The sequence below is a fragment of the Eumetopias jubatus genome, unplaced genomic scaffold (genome assembly GCF_037043125.1).
Source record: "Eumetopias jubatus isolate StellerSeaLion01/CBP00866 unplaced genomic scaffold, mEumJub1_p1.0 scaffold_17, whole genome shotgun sequence".
Lineage (NCBI taxonomy): Eukaryota > Metazoa > Chordata > Mammalia > Carnivora > Otariidae > Eumetopias > Eumetopias jubatus.
In genome coordinates this window covers 85,265,989-85,288,273 of record NW_028274823.1, presented here as the reverse complement: position 1 = coordinate 85,288,273, position 22,285 = coordinate 85,265,989, and the positions used below count along the sequence as shown (strand labels likewise).

The 22,285-nt window shown below is 36.8% G+C and overlaps 1 protein-coding gene across 17 annotated transcripts in view; it reads left to right on the top strand.

The window, feature by feature from the left end:
- Positions 1–22,285, top strand: part of PCDH15 (protocadherin related 15) — a 781,344-nt gene that overhangs the window by 629,169 nt on the left and 129,890 nt on the right. For all 17 annotated transcript variants that reach the window (XM_088020022.1, XM_088020021.1, XM_088020020.1 and 14 more), the window contains 2 exons: positions 19,860–19,969; positions 21,646–21,786. In XM_088020022.1, the coding sequence (XP_087876148.1) occupies positions 19,860–19,969; positions 21,646–21,786 (251 nt within the window). The remainder of the gene's footprint in view (positions 1–19,859; positions 19,970–21,645; positions 21,787–22,285) is intronic.

The following is a 22,285-nucleotide window of genomic DNA, read 5'->3' as shown; positions in this document are numbered from 1 at the left end:
GGTCTTCCAGTTTATTTTTTTTAAAGACAAAGAAATGTCAGAAATTTTGATCTCTTAGAGTTTGCATACCTCAAATCATCATTCTTCATTCTTTTTTTCTCCCTTTCCTTGAAACAAATTTCTTAAAGAGTCAATGGCCTCTCTTAATCCTTGGTTGTTAAAACACCTCTCCCTTCTCAAAAGTCTCTTCAGCTGGATTCTTTTTTTTTTTTTTCTTTTTTTAGTGAATTAAGTCCAACTACTACCTCACATAATCACTGGTTTGAGTTATTACTATTCAGGTGATTAAGTATCTCTGTATCCATATGCAATCTCATAATTTAAACCATTTCCCACAGTCTGATTCTCATTGGAAGCAGAAAAAAATAGGTTAATCTTAATGAAAATCCTGTTTTCAAAGGCATATCATGTAATGAACAAAACAGACCATAGGAAATCACCTAGTCAGCCTAATAGTTTAATACTTGCTTTTTCTAATATCCTTGCCGCAAAGTTGACTAGTCTCTTTTTCAGTGGCAAGGAACACATCCCTTCAATCTTTAGATAGTTATGGACATTGGGAACTCATTCCCTATGCTGAGATTATTATTTTAATTAATTTTAACTCATTTTAAGTTATAGCCTATGCATTTCTCTCAGAGCCTTCATCAGTTTTAGCATTTGCTTCCTCTTTCAGGTAGTACGACTGTGTCGGGAAGAAATTTAATTTTCCCTCTGCCCTTCTGTTCTTAGGTGAGACCCCTGTAATAAAAAACAGAGTAACGAAAGAACAGAAAAAGAGAAGTTTATTAACATGTATACTTTATGTATACATGGGATATACCCAGGAAAAAATGAGTAACGCAAAGTGGTGGCTTTAGAATTCAGGATTAAATACCATCTTAACAGGGAAGGGGAGTGGTGATATAGGCCTCTCAGGGAAGAGTAACTGACTTTTAGGTAAGATGAGTGGGTTCCTAGACGAATAGAGGGCAGGTATGATTGTGGTAAGGTTTGTCTGGGTGTGGTGTCTTCTTCAGGTGTCCTTTCCTGTTGTCATTCAATTTCCCTGGTCAGTGAACCTACTGGGGAGGCAATCTCTGACAACTGAGTTTCTTTTGGAGAGTCTGTCTTTAGGCAGGTAAGGGGAGCTCAGAGAAAGCATCTCTCTACATTTGTTATTTTTTGAGTGCCTATGGCTCAAAATAATCAATAATGCCAAATTGGCATATTTTAGAGTGGCATGTCCTCAACTCCTACAGTCCTATTTTGGGGTAGCATATTCTGCTGCTCTTTGATTGAAACTGAGCTAAACTCCTTACTTAAGACAGGTGACAAATAATGCTCTTCTGTCAATTATTAGCAGGAATTTGACAAGGATTGTTCTTATTGGGAAAAAGAATTCTGTGAACTTGGCTGTGTCTGCTATTAATGTGGAAAAAAAGAGTGATATTAACCATGTGGTTGCTAACCTGAAAGATATGTTAATTCCAGTTTCTCATACTAGTTTAGTAGATCTTACAACATATAACAAACTCCTCTGCCTTGTTAAAATATTTAAATAATGTCTAATTATAACCCTCAAGATTTTCTTTTTTGTCTCTACATAAATTAATGTATGTTAAATCTATTCAATTCATCTATCTTTATTTTAATGTGTCAATATATTAGTACCTATTTCATTATATACTAAAATTCTATATGAACATCTTTTAAATATCTTTATTTTCCCCAAACCTGTTTTTCTACATGTTCACAGATATCTTAAATTTAATTCATATCTTTTGAAATACTAATACTCCTTTTTTAAATTTAGCCCCCTTGTCCTAGGTTTGTTTTGGTCCTTCCTGTAGCAATTAGACATCAAAATGAGATGTAACAAGTTCTTTAGGGAAAATACTTGTGTGGGAGAAATGAGGAGAAAGCAGAATAAGGCTAGGGAACCTTCAAACCACATTCATTCTGACCTCAAGGAAAGAAGAGGGAGGGAGGTTTTTGTAGAACATCCGAGGCTACTGGGTCATTGAAGTGACTGCTGTGGCATTTAAGTAAGTTCCGCATGATGATCAGGGAGCCCTCAAACCATAGTCAGGCATTGGAGAAATTCATTGTCTCCCAGGAAGGGACCCACAGTAACATCTCTGCTTTTCTCAGTGATGATCTGCAAGCAGCCCCTAGGAAGCATGACCTGCATATAAACAGCAGTAGACTTCAGAGCACAAGAGAACCTTGGTCAAAGTGCTTCCTATACTTGGGAGATTATTAGGGCACACTCTCATTGCCACCACATGGCCAGATCTGATAAGAGGTTTTCAGTCAGTTATCTACTTGAATCTTCTGGAAAATAGCCATAGTGTCATAATTAGAAAATATATTTTATATATCTTTCATTTACTCCAGACAGAAATATCAAAATCCTAATAGTAGTTCAAATGCATATTATTTAAGAATAGATTGACTCCTATAGGTCAAGTGAGTTAGCATTCAAAGAGTATTTGACCTTCATCCCAGGATGATGGACTAAACACACAGGGACTCACTTGTCCTCGGTTCTAGAGGTAAATATCATGGAAAGGTCAGCATGTCTGGAATAGATCATGGAGTCTAAATGTGAATATTGATCTTGAGTGGGAAATGCAACATCTCACACAATTTATCAAAAAGTTTACCAAAGACAATTATTTATAAAATTTCCAAACAAATATGCTACCAATATAAACATACCTTTGGTATTTATTTAAAATGGAAGTGTATCAGCATTGACTATTAAACTTTGCGTGATTTAATGCCACATTTATATTCATTTTTAAGGATTCATGTATTTTAAAATGTAATTTCCATAAAAACCAGAAATTCAAAATTTATATTTGTATGTATACCAAATAAAAGGGGCAAATGTTCCTAGAAGGGTATTTTTATGAACCTCTTGAACAAGTTGATATTTGCTAACTCTTAGAAAAATATTGAATCCTATTTAATTTCCAGTATTATTCAAATTTAATATATTAAAACCAAAATAAGAATATTATACATGTAAATATCTTGACATCTTTTAAAAATTCAAATACCTTGAATAAAGAAAATAATCTTTTGGGTTTCCCTGTTAAAGTAAAAAATTGATACTTTGCTGATAAATTTGAATTAATCTTGTAACAAATGACAGTGCAAAAATTTAAATACAACTTATATTTAAGATAAGTTTCTCAGGAGGCTTTATATTGAAGAATAAAAAGAGTAGATTTTTTAAAGAATGAAAAAGGATTAACAGTCCACCTCCTGATATGCAAAAACAGAGAAAAAGCATAATTTAAAATCTAGAAATCCATTTTTCTATACTATGAGAAATGAAAACAATGTTATCAAAATGGCCAAGGAAATGGTGAGTGAGCAGTTCTAGTTAGCATTGCATTATTCAAGAGAATTAAAATTGCCTTATATTGAGGAACATTGCCGTTAGTCTTATATAAACCACAGAAGTTTGGACTTGGGATTTTGAGAAAAGATTTTTTTAAATCAATAAATACAGTAGTTTAGGGAGAACTATTCATCTTGGTTTCAAAAAATGGAAAAGAGAAAAGCTATTAGTATAAATCCACAAGCAGAGAGCCTTTTACTTGTTTGCTAAACTTGTTTACTATTTTAATTTAGATTTATTGTCCAATATGAGAGTTGACTTTACCTGAAGATAACATTTCCTGTCCTTTTATGGCGCTACTAAAATCTTGCCTCAAAGATAATGGGTTTTGCGTCTTAACTATTGAAAGAGTGACTCTCGCAATCCTTCATTCCAGCTTTCCCAGGTTTCCTCAGCATCCACATGGAGTACAATTCTCCTTCACATCTTCAGGGTTATATGGTGGAGTCTGACTTTTGCTCACAGAGTGAAGCCAGTCACCAGCAACAAAGGGCTCAAGTTTGAGCAGTTTAGAATTTGAAACAAGTTTTCCCAAAGAATGTGATTACTGACTCCATTCTTCTTTCATTGCATTATATCTATAGAAAGTGTTTAGTTCAGGTTCAACATGTAATAGGACACATTATTTTTATTTTATTAATAGTTAATGCAAACGTTTCTGAGGCAAAACGACACGATAGATACCAAGGTTTGAATCCTGGCTGTTGGTTATCAGACATTGGTTGAACTTGGACAAGTTACTGAAGCTCCCTGAGACCAGCTTTCCTAGAGATACAATACTTACTTTATATGTGAGGGAAAGAGCTTTGCAAAGAACCTAGTGTGGAGCACCTGCTTAATAAACAGTCGTGATATTATTATTTAATAGTCTTATCCCAGGTGGTGGCCATGCAAAGATTTTAAGACGTGTACCTTGTTCTCAAGGAGTTTATAAACAATGAAAAAAGAGGCCACACTAATTGCCTGTCTTGTGGCTGCCCCCAGGTGATGAGGTACAAACCTTCTCTTCTGACTGAAAGGAAGACACACAATTACCATATTATCAAAACAAGAGAAGTGGAAAGGAGAAATTGCCAAAAAGCAAATTTTGGTATGCAGAAAGAAAAGAAGATGTTAAGCCAACCAAAATGTCACAAGCCCATTTCTCTACCAGCATTGGTTAATAGACCATCCCCAGTTTCTTGATTAAAAAAAAAAAAAATCCTGGGGAAATATCACTCTAGTTTCAGCATGGAGAATGGATTTCTACTCAGTTTGAATGTTAGTTTAAACAATAATGCCTCAGATATATATGTGATGGTTAAAACGACATGGTTCTCATGACTGGATATGGCTTTGTTATTCTTGATCTCATCACTGACCCATCATCATAAACAAAATAACTCCCTCTACTATCGTGTAGAGATACAATCCCACACGCTGACGTTCCCTATGTCCATTATGAACCAACACCAAAGTTGTTGGTGAAGCCTGTTTCTGTCTCACTGATGCTATATTTGACTTGTTTGAGAAAGTTTCCAGAATGTTCTATGAACTGTGATTTCAGTTGAGGGCAGGATGAGATAGATAAAGCAGAAAAATTAAAGTTATTTCTCCTTGAGTTTACTAATCCATCCAGCGTCTTTGTCCATTAATATATTCAACAAACCTTTTTTTTTTGTTTTGCTTTAAATTTAAGCACAAATATGGTCTCTCTAAAATTTATGATCTATTAGAGAAAACAAACATTGAAAATATGAACAGATGAGATAAAATGACTGCTATATTCAATGGTATTTGTTCTTCTTTTCATGCTGTCAATGAATATGTATTGAGCAGATACAGTGCACTAGGAATAATAATGCTGGACAAAATGTACGGGGTCCCTGTCCTCAGAGATCTCATAATCTACTTGGTAGGCAGAAATTAATCAAATGATCATTGTTATTGAGCCAGAAAACATAACAAACAAAAAGCCTTACCCTGAGTCAAATTGTTTATCATGTGTTCATAGAAGGTTCTAAAATCAAAGTCTTAGCGTAGAGCGTAAGGATCTCTGGGTGAGACTGGTCGCTGGCGAGTCAGATTGTGAAGGCTCCTATGAGCCCCATTACCAACTTCGTTCATTATCACAGAGGAATCTGATGATGGCATTAAACAAGAGACATTAGCCGGGGCGTTTTATGAGGAAGATCATTCTTCTTCCACATTCTACATGGAAAATAGATCTTTACACAACTTAAATGTTGATTTGCAATAGTGGCATTTTTATCACCAATTTATAATGGTGAAGTCATTCATCTCCAAACTGCTTCGGAGCTTAATAGCTCTACTATTTGGTTCATCCTCTTCTCATACTGTGTCATTTCTGGTAAACTTTTCACAAGTGGTTCTATGCCATTCAACAACATATTTAAGACAAAATCACACAAATATACACACACTAAGAGAGGGACAGGGAAAGATACACCAGGCGATTGCAGACAAGGGAAAGCAGGAATTACTATATTAATGCCAAAAATGTGTAATTCAAAGCAGAAAGAACTAACCTGAGTATGTGTATACTTCATCTCATGAAATAGAATGTAGATTTCTTATTTATAACCACGTAGTGTCTAATGTTGGTGAAGATCATGGGACTTATTGCCCAAAGCAGGGCACTAAATGAGAATAAAGGGGACACCCTATAATATTTAAGCTAGGGCAGTGGGTATGAATAGGGACTATCACAAGTAAATGAATCATCTGATCCTCGGTACCTATAAATGCAGTACTTTGCTCAAGGTAAGTGTCCTATATATGCTTGGTGACTCCTGGATGGATATTTGTGACCAGAATTGTATTCAATGTGGGATTTTTCCTATGTGCATCAATCATCTGTTGCTGCAGAACTCCCTATCCAAATTTAATAGGTTAAAACAACAACAGTTAACTAGTTCTCATGGTTCTGTGGGTTGGCCAGTCTCACCTAGGCTCGGTTATGCTACTGTCAAAGCTCAACATGAATGGGACAAATTTAAACAGGCAAGGAAGAATTTGTGCACTGCTACTGCAGTTGGGGAGTGAGGCCAGAACTCAGTCTGAACTCATCTCTGCTGAAGCAGAGTTATGAAGAGCTGGGGTGCCCACGGACCGGCCACCTGTGTTTGCTGATGGGCCCCCACCTCTCCTATCTTCATGACTGAGATGGTTTCACAATTTGGAGAAATTGCCACCAAAGTCTGGATCCTAACCTCAGGGAGAAAGGGCCTCTATTTTCCCTGATAACTGCATTCCGAAAGCAGGAATCCCAGGTCCTTGAGGAAGATGGTCCTTGGTTGTGAAATTGGCAAGAGGCTTTTAAAGAGATCTACATCTCAGAGAGGCAGAGAATTCATTTACAAGTGTGAGTTCTCCAAAGTAAAGTAAGAAAAGAGAGATCAGGGACCTAAAGTCAGGAAGAAGCCTGTCTAAAGTGTAGTCAGGCTGAGGGGGATTTCAGGGCTGTCTTGGCCAATACACATCCGGCTGGTGGGTGGTGTGGTGGTTGAGATTCCCATGGAGATGGTCTGGCCTGTCTCCTCATGGAGTCTTCCACCTTTCCGGAGGCAAGTCCAGGTGGCTCCTCATGCAGCCTCAGGACAGAGTAGAAGCCTCAGCACATCTTGAGTTTGAGGCTCGAAGTCCCATCAAGTCACACCTAATATGCACACGCTCACACACATACACACATACACACACACACACACACAGGCACCAACATATACCATAGTCTATCTTTGGTCCACAATTATTTACATTGCTCCCACATGCAAGAACAAAGAAATAAGCAAACACTTATGCTGCTAAGATCTGCAAGTCTTGTCCCATGACGTCATCACGGTTGAAGCTCAGGATCACATCACTTAAACTAAATCCAAATGTGGACAGCTTCCCCCAGGTGTAGCTCTTCTTGATTCAAGGACCCATGAACTGAAGGCATCTGCCTACCATGCCGTGACGGGATGGGGACAGGAGAGGAACACTTCATCACGCAGCTTTAGGCGGCAGTGAACTCTTTCTGGAAATCTCCTGAGCCAGACCTGCCACCTCATGAGTTCCCAACTTCGTGTCTTCCACGTGATTGCAGGTGGCAATGTTGCTGATGGTTTTGCAACTGCACAACAAAGGCAGCTATCTGTCCAACCTTGAATAACTATTCTGTCATCGCCTCTGCGGCCCCCACGGACGCTGTGCCCACCCCTCCTCTAGTGTCGTTCACAGCCCCACCTCGTTTTCCTGCCAACACCTGCCCACCAGACCCCAGCACATGCCACATGGTTAGGTTTTTACTATGGCACCCCACTTCTAAGAATGAATTTCTCTATTCTCTGTCCTCAAGGTTCCTAAAGACAAAAACAATTTCTATTTTCCGAAGATGCAGTGAGTTGCCTGGATCAGGGTCCCCTGGGCATCATCCTGCAGCCACAGCATCTGTGATGGCCTGGCCTTTCTCACCATGTTGCTTTCTCTGTCGTTTTCATACTTAAATCGGTGACAATGGGACTTGCCATGTGGCACGTCAGGGCGGTTCTCCTTCCATCTGTGTGGTGGCTGAAGCCACGGGGCTCTGCCTTCAACGAAGCTACAACATCACATGACTTTCTCTTTCATTTCTGTGGGTCAAAGCAATGGTGGGAATAACCTAGAGACGCAGGAAGGGAACATAAATCTACCTCTGGATGAGAGGAAAAGTACAGAAATGTGGTCTGTTTTTAATCTACTGACCATACCCAATAGTCTCTTAACTTCTCCAGCAAAAAAGTAGAAGAGTTAGATTAGAAAAGTAAAATATCTTAGGAAATTATTTCATGGAAGGGCAGGTTGCATTACAAATGATGACATTTACATCTCAATTTTACAAACAGCTTCAGGATTACATGATTATCATATATATAATATATATATTATACATATTTTTTTATTTCTCAATGTGTCAAGTAGGTATTACTCGAGAAAGAGGGGAAATCAAGTAGCTGGGCAGGTATAGTAGGCATAGTGAATCTGTTTTTGGTAAATAGATGTTTACAACCCTTCACTAATGGATTCTAAATAATAAATTACCATATTTATGGGGAAATTTTGACACGAAGTCTTGTTTGTCAAAACAACCTCTCAGGCTTTTTAAACTTTGTTCCAAGTTTAATAACTGGGGGTGGATAAAGGAAGTAGGTAGGGGAGACCTAGATATAATTTTTTCCCAGGTTTACTGAGATATGATTGACATATAACATTGCATTAGTTTGAAGTGCACAACATGATGATTTGATATATGTCTATATTATGAAATGATTGTGAGTAAGTTTAGTTAACATCCACCACCTCATATGGCTACAGTATTTTTTCTTGTGATGAGAACTTTTAAGTGCTATTTTTTTTAGTAACTTTCAAATAAGACTGGAAGTTTATACCCTTTGACCACCTTCACCCCTTTTACCCACTCTCACCCCACCCCCTTGACTCTGGCAAACACCCATCTGTTCTCTGTACCTATGAGTTAGGATTTTTTTAAGTTTCCACATATATGTGAGATCATACAGATTTGTGCCTCCCTATATGACTTATTTCACTTAGCATAATACCCTCTATTTCTCTCCATGTTGTTGCAAATGGCAGGATATCCTTCTTTTTTATGACTGAATTATATATGTACAATATATATTATATAATATGATATATATATTTTTTTTCTTTATCCATTCATCCATCAGTGGGCACTTAGGCTGTTTCTATGTTTTGGCTATGGTAAACAGTGCTGCAGTGAATATGGGGGTACAAATAACTCTTCAATACAGTGATTTCTTTCCTTTCGTATATATATCCCAGATGTGGCATTTCTGGATCATACAGTAATTCTGCTTTTCATTTTTTGAGGAACCTCCATACTGTTCTCCAGAGTGGCTGCACCAGTTTGCATTTCCACGAACAGTACGTGAGGGTTCCCCTTTCTCCGCATCCTTGCCAACCCTTGTTATTTCTCATCTTTTTGATTCTAGCCATTCTGACAGGTGTGAGGTGATATCTTAGTGTGGTTTTGATTTGCACTTTCCTGATGATGAGTGATGTTGAGCATCCTTTCATGTGTCTGTTGAACATCTGGATGTCTTCTTTGGAAAAAATATCTACTCTGCCCAATAGTCCCTCTGCCCATTTTTTAATCAGATGGTTTTTTGTTTTGTTTTGTTTTAGATATTTTGGATATCAACCCCTTATTAGATATATGATTGGCAAATATTTCCTCCCATTCCATAGGTTGCCTTTTCATTTTGTTGATGGTATCTGTAATTTTTTTAAAAAAATCAAATACAAAACTGTTTAAACATTAATTAAATCTGAAATCATATCTATATCTTAGAGTAAGTTCCTTTTCTTAAATGTGTTTAAAATATTTCATCACTGGGGCACCTGGGTGGCTCAGTCGGTTAAGCGTCCGTCTTCGGATCAGGTCATGATCCCAGGGTCCCGGGATCGAGCCCCACATCGGGCTCCCTGCTCAGTGGGGAGTCTGCTTCTCCCTCTCCTTCTCCCTCTGCCCCTGCTCATCCTCCCTCACTCACTTTCTTTCAAATAAATAAAATCTTTTTTCAATTCTATAGGTATAATTTTTAATGTTTTATGATTATGTTCAATTAGCCAGCATACAGTATCTTTAAAAAAAATAAAAAATGAAATATTTCATCATTTAAAATATTTAATGAAAACCAGAAAACTATTTTTTTTCCTTTTTATTGTTTCACTGTCTTTGGCTTAATAACCAAGTGATTTTGCTGGGTGAAGAATTTTGCTTATAGTTATCCTGATCATAATAAAAAGTAAATCTAGAAATAATGTATATATTACAAATTCTTTAGCAAAAATTTAAATGAAAATAATGTACCCCCACTTTCTAAAGGGTGATGAATTTATCTAATATGGTATTGAATGCTGACTATATACTCTCCTTCATAAATGGCATTAGTATATTATTTTCTAAGGTCTGAATAACAATAAAAAATGACTTCTTTCCTAAAAATTCTGGCAGATCTTGAATGTGTATTTTTATTATTTTATGCCTATATTTTATTATTTAGTCATATTTGATGTCGTGTATGTGTTCAACTGTTAAAGTAGAACATTGAAATATCAAATATATGTGCATTCTTTTCTCCTTTTTTGATGTTATTTGTATGATTACCCTAGTAGATGTTAAGATTCTATATGGCAATTTCTCACCTTTCTAGGACTATTTAATACCAAAAACATTGAATCTAATCAATAGAAAATAATGAATAAAAGCATTAGAGGTCCTGTTTTAAATTTACTGTCATACCTTTCAAAAGTTCCAATGCACAAATTCATCTATAAAGGAGAAAGAGCCACCCCAATGTAGGTAAATGAGCCAAAACATGAAACTGTTTTCTCAGAGATCATTACTAAGAGTGGGTGTGTGTGTGTGTGTGTGTGTGTGTGTGTATTATTGTAGACTACTTTAGTAAGTAGATTGATCACCCAGAAATGAATATGCCTGGTCTAGCATATTCTATCAAACCAGGCAACCCCTGATTCCACTGTTACTTTATAGGTATGTGTAGAACATAAAATATAAATGGCGAACACCATGTTTACTACTGAACTTATAAGTGATATTAATACACTTACCGCATGTTACTATAATTCTTCACGCAACTGTCTGGTTTGCCTGTAAGGCTATAAGCTTTATGAATGCACAATCTATTTCTTCTCTCCTGTCTTTGTATTTTTATTGCCAGGCACATGGTATGTATTCAATAAGTATTTATTGAATGGGTGAGTGAACCTGTATAAGTAAACTCATTGAATTTTAAATGATTTTGTGATTGTTGTTTTTTTTAAGATTCAGAGCCCACCTCTACCTATACCAATCCCACCCCTTGGTTGTTATTTTTGAATGAAGACAGAAGTCTGTGGATTTAAAGGTATAAAAAAAGAGTAAAAAGAAAAATATTATCCCCATTTCAGATGTAAAATTTTTCTGTGACTGAGAACTAGGAAGGGAAAATCTGATTGCTTAAGACATGATCTACAATAATAGCCAAGAGCAATATTACTTATTAAAAGTATTCAAAGTTTTTCTCATATATTCATTAGCAGATAAGTTTACTGAGATTTGATATAAATACTAATAGAAATCAGTGAGATCATTTAACTTGCTGAGAAGGGGATATTTATGCCTGTCATTAAAACTTTAAACTGTTGGGATTCTGAAAGACTTCAGAAAGAATGGCTAGATGTTTGCACACCAGTTTCACTATTTGGAGAAGTAAACTTACTTTTCTGCTCCTTTCCCAGTATAAGCTCTGATAAAGAGAGTAAAATAATTTTGGATTCTGAATTCTGAGGACAATTTTTTAAAGTTACCAAGTTTTGGGGTGCCTGGGTGGTTCAGTCAGCTAGGTGTCCGACTCTTGGTTTGGGCTCAGCTCATGATCTTGGGGTTGTGAGATCCAGCCCCCATCAGGTTCCACGCTCATGCTTAAGATTCTCTCTCTCCCTCTGCCCCTCCCCCCGAAATCAATCAATCAATCAATCAATCAATCAAAATTTACCAAGTTTTTTGACCCTCAGAATAAAAGTATTTGATCATCTTAAGTCCTACTTTTTGAGTAACAGTTTTATTATGTTTGCTTTTATCATATTATTTTTATCACAGTGAACAAGTATATACATAAAATTTTAAAGCCCCACTTCCACAGAGATGTGCACCAAAGAACAAGGATCTCTAGTATGTTATATGTATAATTACAGATATTTCATTGGTATGTAGTTGTTAGCATTTTACATCAAGTTGCTTCTTTTCATTTTTATTATGGAAGGATAGTTGACATACAATGTTGTGTTAGTTTGAGGTGTACCACTGAGTAATCTGACAATTGTGTGCATCACTCAGTGGTTACTATGATATGTGTCACCAACTGTCAGCATGCAACATTATTGGAACATTGTTGCTTGGATTCCCTGTGCTATACTTTCATCTCTGTAATTTATTTGTTTTATAACTGGAGGTTTGTACCTTAATCCCCTTCAGCTATTTTGCCCCCCTCCGCCTCTCTCCCCTCTGACAACGACCAGTTTATTCTCTGTGTTTATGAGTCTGAATTTTGGTTTTTGGGTTTTGTTTGTTTGTTTTGTTTTGATTCCACATATAGTGAGATCATATGGTATTTGTCTTTCTTTGTCTGACTTATTTCATTTAGCATAATACCCTCTAGGTCCATTCATGTTGTTGACAAATGGCAAGATTTCATTATCTCTTATGGCTGAGTAATATTCCATTGTGTATATATACCACATCTTCTTTATTCATTCATCTATAGATGGACACTTACGTTTTATCTTGGCTATTGCAAATAATGTTGCGGTAAACATAGGGGTGCACATATCTTTTTAAATTCATGTTTTTATTTTCTTTTGGGTAAATACCTAGTAGTGGGATTACTGCATCATATGGTATTTCTACTTTTAACTTTTTGAGACCTCCATACTGTTTTCTACTGTGGGTGCACCAGTTTGCATTCCCACCAACAGTGCATGAGGGTTCCCCTTTCTCCACATCCCCGCCAACACTTGTTATTGCTTGTCTTTTTGACACTAGCCATTCCAACTGGTGTAAGGTGATAGCTCATTGTGGTTTTGGTTTGTATTTCCCTGATGATGAGTGATGTTGAGCATCTTTCCATGTACCTGTTGGCCATCTGGATGTCTTCTTTGGAAAAATATCTATTCATTTGCCCATTTTTAAATTGGATTATTTGGTTTTTTGATGTTGACTTGTAGAAGTTCTTTATGTATTATGAATATTGACCCCTTATAGATATATAATTTGCAAGTGTTTCTACCCATTCAGTAGGTTGCCTTTTTGTTTTATTGTTTTCTTTGCTTTAAAGTATTCAAGTTTTTTTTTGTTCCCCCGTCTATGAGACAAACTTGTATAGCAGTATAATATTTATGCTAAACTTCCAGAAGTATAGCCCATAAAATCGTGTATTAATAAAGCCAAAATTTATGGAGTACCTACTCTATGCTAGATTTAAGGAAAGCTTTTTGTCCACATTATGTCCCTTAGTACACTCCACCATCTTCTGAAGTAGGTAATGTCCCCATTTTACAGATTAAAAAAAATAACGGGAAGCTAAGAACTTTTGCAAGGTCACATAGGTAGTAAGTAAATTCTTAAGCCAGGATTTTATAAATAATATTCCTATGGACCTACTAAATCAGAATCTTCAAGCATGACGCACAAAAAAATCTGAAAATTTTAATAAATTCTTGAGGTAATTCTTATAAGGTTTGAGAGCCAATGACTAAGCAAGATTAGATAAACTCTATTAATGCAAAGAATAAATGAAACCAATGAACACATGCACCCTAGATTGCAGATTTAGCTTCAGATAGTTTTTTGGACTTGAGAAATGGTTTACTACTCAAGGCATCAGTTTTCTTGTATTCAAGATGAGGACGCTTCATGGATCTGAAAAGAAGCAAAACTCTTAAAATAACAAGCACCTTTGGAAAAAATGTAAAAAATATAGCGTCTAACTATTTGGTTCTCTATTAATTTTTTTTTATTATTTGCAATCCATCCTAAAAAATCTGGGAAAGCTAGGATTTCGCTCCTGATACATGTCTTTTTAAAACTGCTTTTCTTGGTTAAATAAGTAAAATCAGATCACACTGATGCAATTGCTCCAAGGTTACAAATAATAGGAGTTCTGGCGTATGCTTTTTTTTTCTTCCCATTTTCATTAAATTCCCTCATAGTAGATATAAAAACAGTTCCTTAATTGACACTGATTTGCAAATATATTGAATTCAACCATGTCAAAATAAATTAGATTTGTCTCTCAGTAGAAAGCAAGCAATAGAGCCAGACTGAATCCCAGGGAAACTTTATAGCATCTATTTACAAACACTTTTTATATCCTAAACTGCACAGTATTTAAAATAATTCAGAGCTTTATGTGACACACACAACATTGACTTTTATTGTTACGTCTTGAACCCAACAATAAAAGATTTTAAATTGTAGAATAATTGTTTCATGTATATTCATACTGTAAAGATGGGGGTCTACCATTTGAGAACTGCAAAGTCTGTTATTTTAGCATAGTCATTATTCAGATGATTCAGATATGTTAAAATGTATTTAATTGAGACAGATTTATCATAATCTATATTTTCAGAAAAAATTGAAATGTTAAACGGATATCTATGAATTAACTTTTATATCTATAAGAAAATTATGTTGTAAGCATTTTGCATATATATTCTGTAGCAGTTAACTTTTCTGGGTCGCACTTTATCTGCAAAGATTTATTTCTAAACAGCAGGCTTGGAGTTATTTTGATCAATTTTCTTCTTACTAAAATGCAGCTGTTTCTTGTACATTCATACAGTGTAATATGATTGAGCAATAAAAAGTATAAAGCCACCAAAAGACATAGGGGAAACTTAAGTACATATTGCTAAGAAGTCAGTTCAAAAAGATGACACACTGTCTGATTCCAACCACAGGACAGTCTGGAAAAGGCAAAATATGCAGACAGTAAAATGATCAGTGGTTTCCAGAGGTTCAGGGGGAAAGAGGGATGGGTAGCTGAAGAAAAGGAGAATTTTAGGTCACCCAAACGATTCTGTATGATATTGTAATAATGGATATATGACATTATAAGTCTATCTAAATCCGTAGAACTCTACAAGGCAAGAGTGAAGCCTCATGTCAACAATGGACTTTAGTTAATCATTATGTATCAATATTGGCTCATCAGTTTTAACAAATGCACCACACTAATGCCAAATGTTAATAATAGAGCAAACTGGTGGTGGGAATGCGTATAGGAGCTTTACAATTTCTGTCTAATTTTTCTGTGAACCCAGCACTGCTCTAAAAACAGAAGTGTGGTGTCAAAAAATATGTATAGCTGTTGTAAATGTAAAATTTAGGGGAGGCAACGACAATGCAAATAGCAAGATTAATGACCTCATAAAATGTAAATTTGGTATCTATCATAATTGAGTTTTTTCAATTGAAATATTATTTATGCTTTGTTTAAGAATTAGCTTAGGTGATTTTGCTTTTTCTTGTTTAAAAATTTTATCTATTTATTTATTTTATTATTTGAGAAGGGAGAGAGAGAGAGTAAGCGAGAGAGCACAAACAGGGGGAGCCAGAGAGGGAGAAGCAAACTCCTGGTGGAGTAAGAATCCCGATGCAGGACTCAATCCCAGGACCCCAGGATCATAACGTGAGCTGAAGGCAGATGCTTAACCAACTGAGCCACCCAGGTGCCCCTAGCTTAGGTGATTTTGGAATTTTTGTCAGAATCTGGGGGTTTTGTTTAAAATGGCCAATAAAGCCCAAAATGTTGCCCCGGGTGAGGGGGGATAAGTAAAAGCCAGGGCTACATCAGGGGTATGTCTGTACACAGGCACATCGAACCCACTTCGGATCAAGCTTTGTGAAAGAGTCTCTGAAGGCATTTTACAAGTATGAAACCATGAGTCTCTCCAGTGTTCCATCCATATCGGTTATCTAGCATGCTCCTAGCGGTCCTGTCCTGGGGAGGGGGGCCCAGCTGATCTCTTGACTCTAAAGATTCACAGGAAAGCCGCGTAGCTCCACTCCTGAGCCCTATGTGATCCAACCGCCTCTTTTATTGGAAGAGAGCTTTTTCTCAATTACACTGGCAGTAAATCTAGCTTTGAAAAGCAGAATTCCTGAATTCCAGATACCCAACAACTATTTGTTTTCAGTGAGGTGTTAAAAGTTTAAATTGGAAGAGGGTTATTGATGTATTGTTTATTATAATGTGGATGAATTGCAAGTACATGAATGAATAACAAGGGAAAAACATTCTTAAAAGAAGTTTCTGAGGAATCCTTTCTTTGGCCATAATTATTCGCTTCTGAAATCAATCAATAGATTTGACTGTACTCCACAGAAAGAAGAGGGGGTGATGACAAATCACATGACATCAGACTCAGAGTGGGGTTGGACCAGAAAATACCTTACAGACAGGACTCTAAAAATCATATACTGTCAGCCCATAGATCAAACCAAGTCAGATGATGCCTTAAAAAATCAATTTCCACTGGGTTCCAAAATATAAAAGTTCACAGAATTCACATAAAAACTCAAACTTCCTTTTTTCCCGTTTTAAACTCTCACTGCATTGGCAGCATAGCATGATGGTTGCCCTCATTAAATAGGGCATCAGTGCTCGCTGAGTCCTTCCGTCCACCGGGCTCCCTCTTAATTGATGCCCAGCCCACGTCATTACATTCCCTTACCTCTCTGTGCTCTCTGTCACCCAGCTTTATAGATCTTGGTTTACACCAGCTCTTTCATTTTGTATTCAAGTAACATGTGACTCCTAAGGAAATATGTAATTTGCCCCAAACAGGTAACTGGCACTTTCCAGGGCGTAAAACAAAAATAAACTTGGGTCTGCCTTGCAATAAATAGAAAAGAATTGAAATTTTGTGATCTAATGTTCATTATCATGGAGGTTCATTTAATTCTAGCCAGGAGAAAATTGCATTGTTATAGTATGTTTTGATTCTGATAGAAAAAAGTGTGTTGAACAATTAGGACAAAGGTTAACGGGGAGATATTTTGTCTAGAAAGTAAATCCGTTTTAAACATTTACTGACAAATAGAATTTTAAATGCTTTTAGTGGTATGCATAGGATTTAAATTCCTTTTATAATGATGCCAGTTACTTTTTCCAGTATTGATCATCTCCATCCTAATTGTACAAAAATATACAAGAAATGTTGTTTTTAAAGTTTGAAATGAATGGTGGCATTTTTCTGGTGTTAAAGCTGAAGGTACATTAGCTACAGACTTTCTATTTCTGTACTTTATAAGGATTAAGAAACAAATTAATTATAGAAAGCATAAAATTTAGTTCTTATCTCACGAGTAGTAATAATATAAACAAGTCAACAATTTAAGCAATGTTTACTTTCACAAGAAGAAATTCAGTTTATGAAAGTGATCCCAGAATCTGGCTAACATATGTTTTCTTGTATCAAAATGAACTTGTGTGATATATTGATCTGTCTTAAGTTAATTTGTTGCTCTTACATCCAAGCCATGTGTGTCACTTATCTCTTGCACAAGACAATATTTTCACAAACTTAATGACTTAAAACAACACATATATCATCTTGAAGGTTCTATAGGTCAGAAATCAGTTACCTGCATTCTGTGATTCATTGTTTCAGATAAGTGTGAATCAAGGTGTTGGCCAGGGCCAGTGTCTCATCTGAGGCTTGACTGGAGAAGGGTCTGCTTCCAAGCTCGTGTGGTAGTTGGTAGAATCAGTTATGAGTGGGATGTTGGGCTGAGAGCCTCAGTTGCTTGCTGCCTGGTGGTCAGACATCATATCACCTTCAGTTTCTTGCCATATGGACAATTCCATATGTCCCCTTCTTTCAATCCAGCAAGGGGGAGAGTTAGAGTCCCCTAGCAAGAGGGAACTTGCAGAATACAGTCTTACGTAATGTAATGACTGGAGTGACCTCCCATTTTCTTTGCCGTATTCTGTTGATTAGAAGCAAGCTGGAGTCTGGCTGTCTTGCAAGAGGAGAGCAATACGCAAGGGTTGGAATGTCAGGAGGGGCCGTTATTGAGGTCCATGGCAGAGACTATCCTGTTTCCATCTCTCTGATTTTCATCCATTCCAGGTTTTTGATTTCACAACCACCATAGTCAATCACTAAGCAATGCGCCAAACAGCACATGGTCTTAATGTCTCCTTTATAATCTAAAATACCGTACAAAAGTGTATCGATTCATCACACTGAGCAAAGAAGATAAAGCATCCCCAGTGGCCAGAGATGGGTAATGTATCTATCTACACACCTTGGGGGTGTGTACTCTGGCAGCCTTACCCAAACCGCTTAGATGGGGTATAGAGGAGGTGTGGTTATCTGCTGTAACAAAAGAAGGCAGAAAAGATGCAGGGGAACAAAATACATGTGTACGTTCATGCATACTTTATCATTTTCATTAAAAGTTATATGGATTAGTTTTTATTCTTTAGTAAAAAAAATAGTTGTTGAATATGCGATGAATCTATAGACCACCATTAGGTGCTAGAGCATCTGTAAAACAGATCGCTTTACATTTCAGTACTTAACCAAGCATATGGACTATGGTGGCAAAGAACACAGCAATTTGGACATGTTTATAAAGAGCTGTATGTGATTAATTTTCTGGACTCTATGTTTGTAGTTCAGGATTTGTTATAAAAGGGTTCAGTGAAGGCACAATACAATTGCACAATGTAATCCAAATTAGAAGAACTGAGAAGATGCGGATAAAAATGAGGAGGAATTGGGGCACCTGGGTGGGTCAGTCAAGCATCTGCCTTTGGCTCAGGTCATGATCCTAGGGTCCTGGGATCGAGCCCCTCGTCGGGCTCCCTGCTCTGCAGGAAGCCTGCTTCTCCCTCTCCCACTCCCCCTGCTTGTGTTCCCTCTCTCACTGTGTCTCTCTCTGTCAAATAAATAAATAAAATATTTTTTAAAAAAGTAAATGAAATCTTTAAAAAACGAGGAGGAATATTAGGAGAGTAAGTATTAAAAGAAAAAGCCATGATGGTAGGATTTGTCTTATCAGCTTGAGGAAAGAAGTGGAAGCTTAGAGAAGTGGGACGCTCTAGACAGATTGACTGGACTATTCACTGATTTTTTTAAATCTATTGGATCTGGGTAATATAACACCTGTATATTATAAAAGTGAGATTATTTCCATTAATTTAGGATTAAAGTTATGATAGCCTAGTTGCAGTGACCAATACTGTAAAATAAATGGAGATTTTGAGAATGAGATGTGTTGTTGAAAATATAACTTGGAAATTAAGTAAATATCATAGTACTGAGGGCAGAACATGGCTACAGGTAAGCAAAATCAGTGAGTTCAAGAGAAATGTGAGTGTTGTGATGCTCTCTGTTCAAATCCTTTTTTCGTACAGATAGAGCATCACAGTAGCACAAGAGTAAGGACTAGAAAGAGTCATCTGGAAGCCATTGCTTAAATATGCTAACAGCAGTGGTACGAGATCAACATCTTACTTTACAAATTAAGATAGCAAATTGTACCCTACTCTTGCTTTCAGTTCAGAAGGTAATTTAGAGAAGCAAGTGGAAAGAATTTTTGTATGATGTTGGGCAGATAATAAAATAGTATCCAAAAATAAATTATATCTCAAATTCAAAATAATGCAGGTGACAAGACGTTTGCAACCAAGAGCATTTGTGTAATTGTGAACACAGTTTGTTAGGGCTGGAGTCTTGATGTGGTACTTCTTTGAAAACTTCAGAAAATGTATTATTCAAATAAATGCACTCACACATGATGAACTAGCATATTCTATTATTAAATTCAAAACTCTGTCATGACAAATGGACTACAAAAAATGAACCCCCTTCTCTAAACCTGCAGACCTCCTCCAGTGAGTGAACTTGCCACCAGAGGGACTATGGTTGGAGTGATTTCTGCAGCAGCCATCAACCAGAGTATTGTGTACTCCATAGTTTCAGGAAACGAAGAAGGTGAGTAGATATTCGGTCTGTGTCTTCACCATAAACTAACACTTGGACCTAGGACTCAGTTCAGATTGAATTATTATTTACGCTATTTTTTTCTAATAAAAACCTATCCAACTTAAATGTGATTTAAGTGTTCAATCAGATTAAAAAATTTGGTTATACTAACAAACGTGATCCCACCCCCCCCACCCCCCGGAAATACTAACTATCCAATTCTGGAAGCTTTCCTCTTGCCCTCATTTAGGGATATTTTAATGATATTTCTTCAAAATTAACACATCATACTTTCAGGTTTTGGTCATGATTGTTGTCTACAGGGGTCTCTTCCCACTGTTCTGGAACATCCATGACCTACTCCATGTCATAGCTAGGCCCAACACTGAAGAAATTTTAGGATCGTAAATAATTTTGAATGCCCAAAGAGCCGCATCCATGATAAAACCCATGTATATCGTATAATATGATTCCTCAAGTGGTCAACTTAGAAGTAAATAAATAATTCGAGTTTCGTCTACCAACTACTCTTCACCGAGAACAGGATGGTTTGCCAGCTTCTGAGAACAATTTCACAGCTGCATTTCTCATCTGTTCTTTTTCTCACTATTATATCCACAGTTAGTGGTCCTCTGTTTTCTCCTTTTGATAAATTGGATGGCCTGGCATGTCGTTAAGTCGTCAAGAGATAGTCAATATACATTTAGGGTGCCTGGGTGGCTCAGTCGGTTGAGTGTCTGCCCTCAGCTCAGGTCAGGATCCCAGGGTCCTGGGATCAAGTCCTGCATCAGGCTCCCTGCTTGGGGTGGAGCCTGCTTCTCCCTCTCTGTCCCTCCCTCCCCCACACTCGTGCTCTCTCTCTCTCTCTCTTTCTCTCTCAAAAACAAATAAATAAAATCTTTAGAAAAAAGAAATAGTCAATATACACTTAATAAATACATGAATGTTCAATATTTAATATTTAGTAAATGAATGAATATAAAATTAAGCAATTCTCAAGACAATTATAAAGGCTCTTTTTTTTTAGATTTTATTTATTTATTTGACAGAGAGGACACAGCAAGAGAGGGAACACAAGCAGGGGGAGTGGGGGAGGGAGAAGCAGGCTTCCCGCTGAGCAGGGAGCCCCATGTGGGGCTTGATCCCAGGACCCCAGGATCATGGCCTTGAGCCTAAGGCAGACGCTTAACCGACTGAGCCACCCAGGCACCCCTATAAAGGCCCTTTTTAAGTATTTCAGTAACCAACCATTACTAGAGATGGCTGCCCTTGCAGCAACTGCAGGACATCTTACTTTTTTTACTTTCTTCTTTGTTCCTAATTTGCTGCTATGCTTCCTCCCTAAATATCACGAACTTCTAATGCCCTCTAGTATTTAAAGAACCATCCAAATCTACCATGATGGATATAGTGTGTGGTGCTTCCCAAATTTAATTGACTGATAAAACATTGTTGTCCAGGAGAATCTCAACATAACTAGAAAATTAAGGTGTTCACTTAAGGATACACTGATGATAATTTGAAGAGATGGAACATAGTTTCCAAAAGCCAGCATCCTGTCATTTTCATGCATTACTCCTGTTTACAAGAAGCATTTTTAAAATCACGGTGCCTTTTAAAGAGGATTCTTTTTTTTTTTCTTATAGTATGAAGGAAATGACCAAATAACTGTATTTTAATTGCAGATATGTTTGGAATTAACAACATCACAGGTGTTATCTATGTGAATGCCCCCCTGGATTTTGAGACCAGGACAAGCTATGTACTTCGCGTCCAGGCCGATTCCTTGGAAGTGGTCCTTGCCAATCTCCGAGTCCCTTCAAAAAGTAAGTTATATTACTTAAGCATTCTGGAAGGATTTTATGGTGCTTCTGCTCATTTTCTGATGAAATACATAGGTCCAAAAGTTATCAGTAAAGAATGAATGTGGGGAGATCAGTAGTACTCGGAGCTGATTGCCCATCCATTTTAACAGTTGATAGAGGACAGTGCTGGGAGTGATTTCATACTCCTGAAATATCAAGGCAATAACACACTGTCTTCAAACTGGGTATACAATATTGCTAGAATCAACTTTATTCTTAATCCCACTGTGAGGCTCTGGCAAACTCTCTGGTGTGTATATTGTTAATGGGTACAGGACTGCCTGACATTCTCTTGAATCGTGTGGTCTCTTGTACTTAACTGATTTTCTTAGCACAGAGGAAAATGCATCTTAAAAGAGCGACTAACGTTTATTGTAAGTTATATCTGGCATTATATTTAATTCACATCCATTTCTAGGAGATGAAAATTATTATTCCTATTTTACAAAGACACGATAAG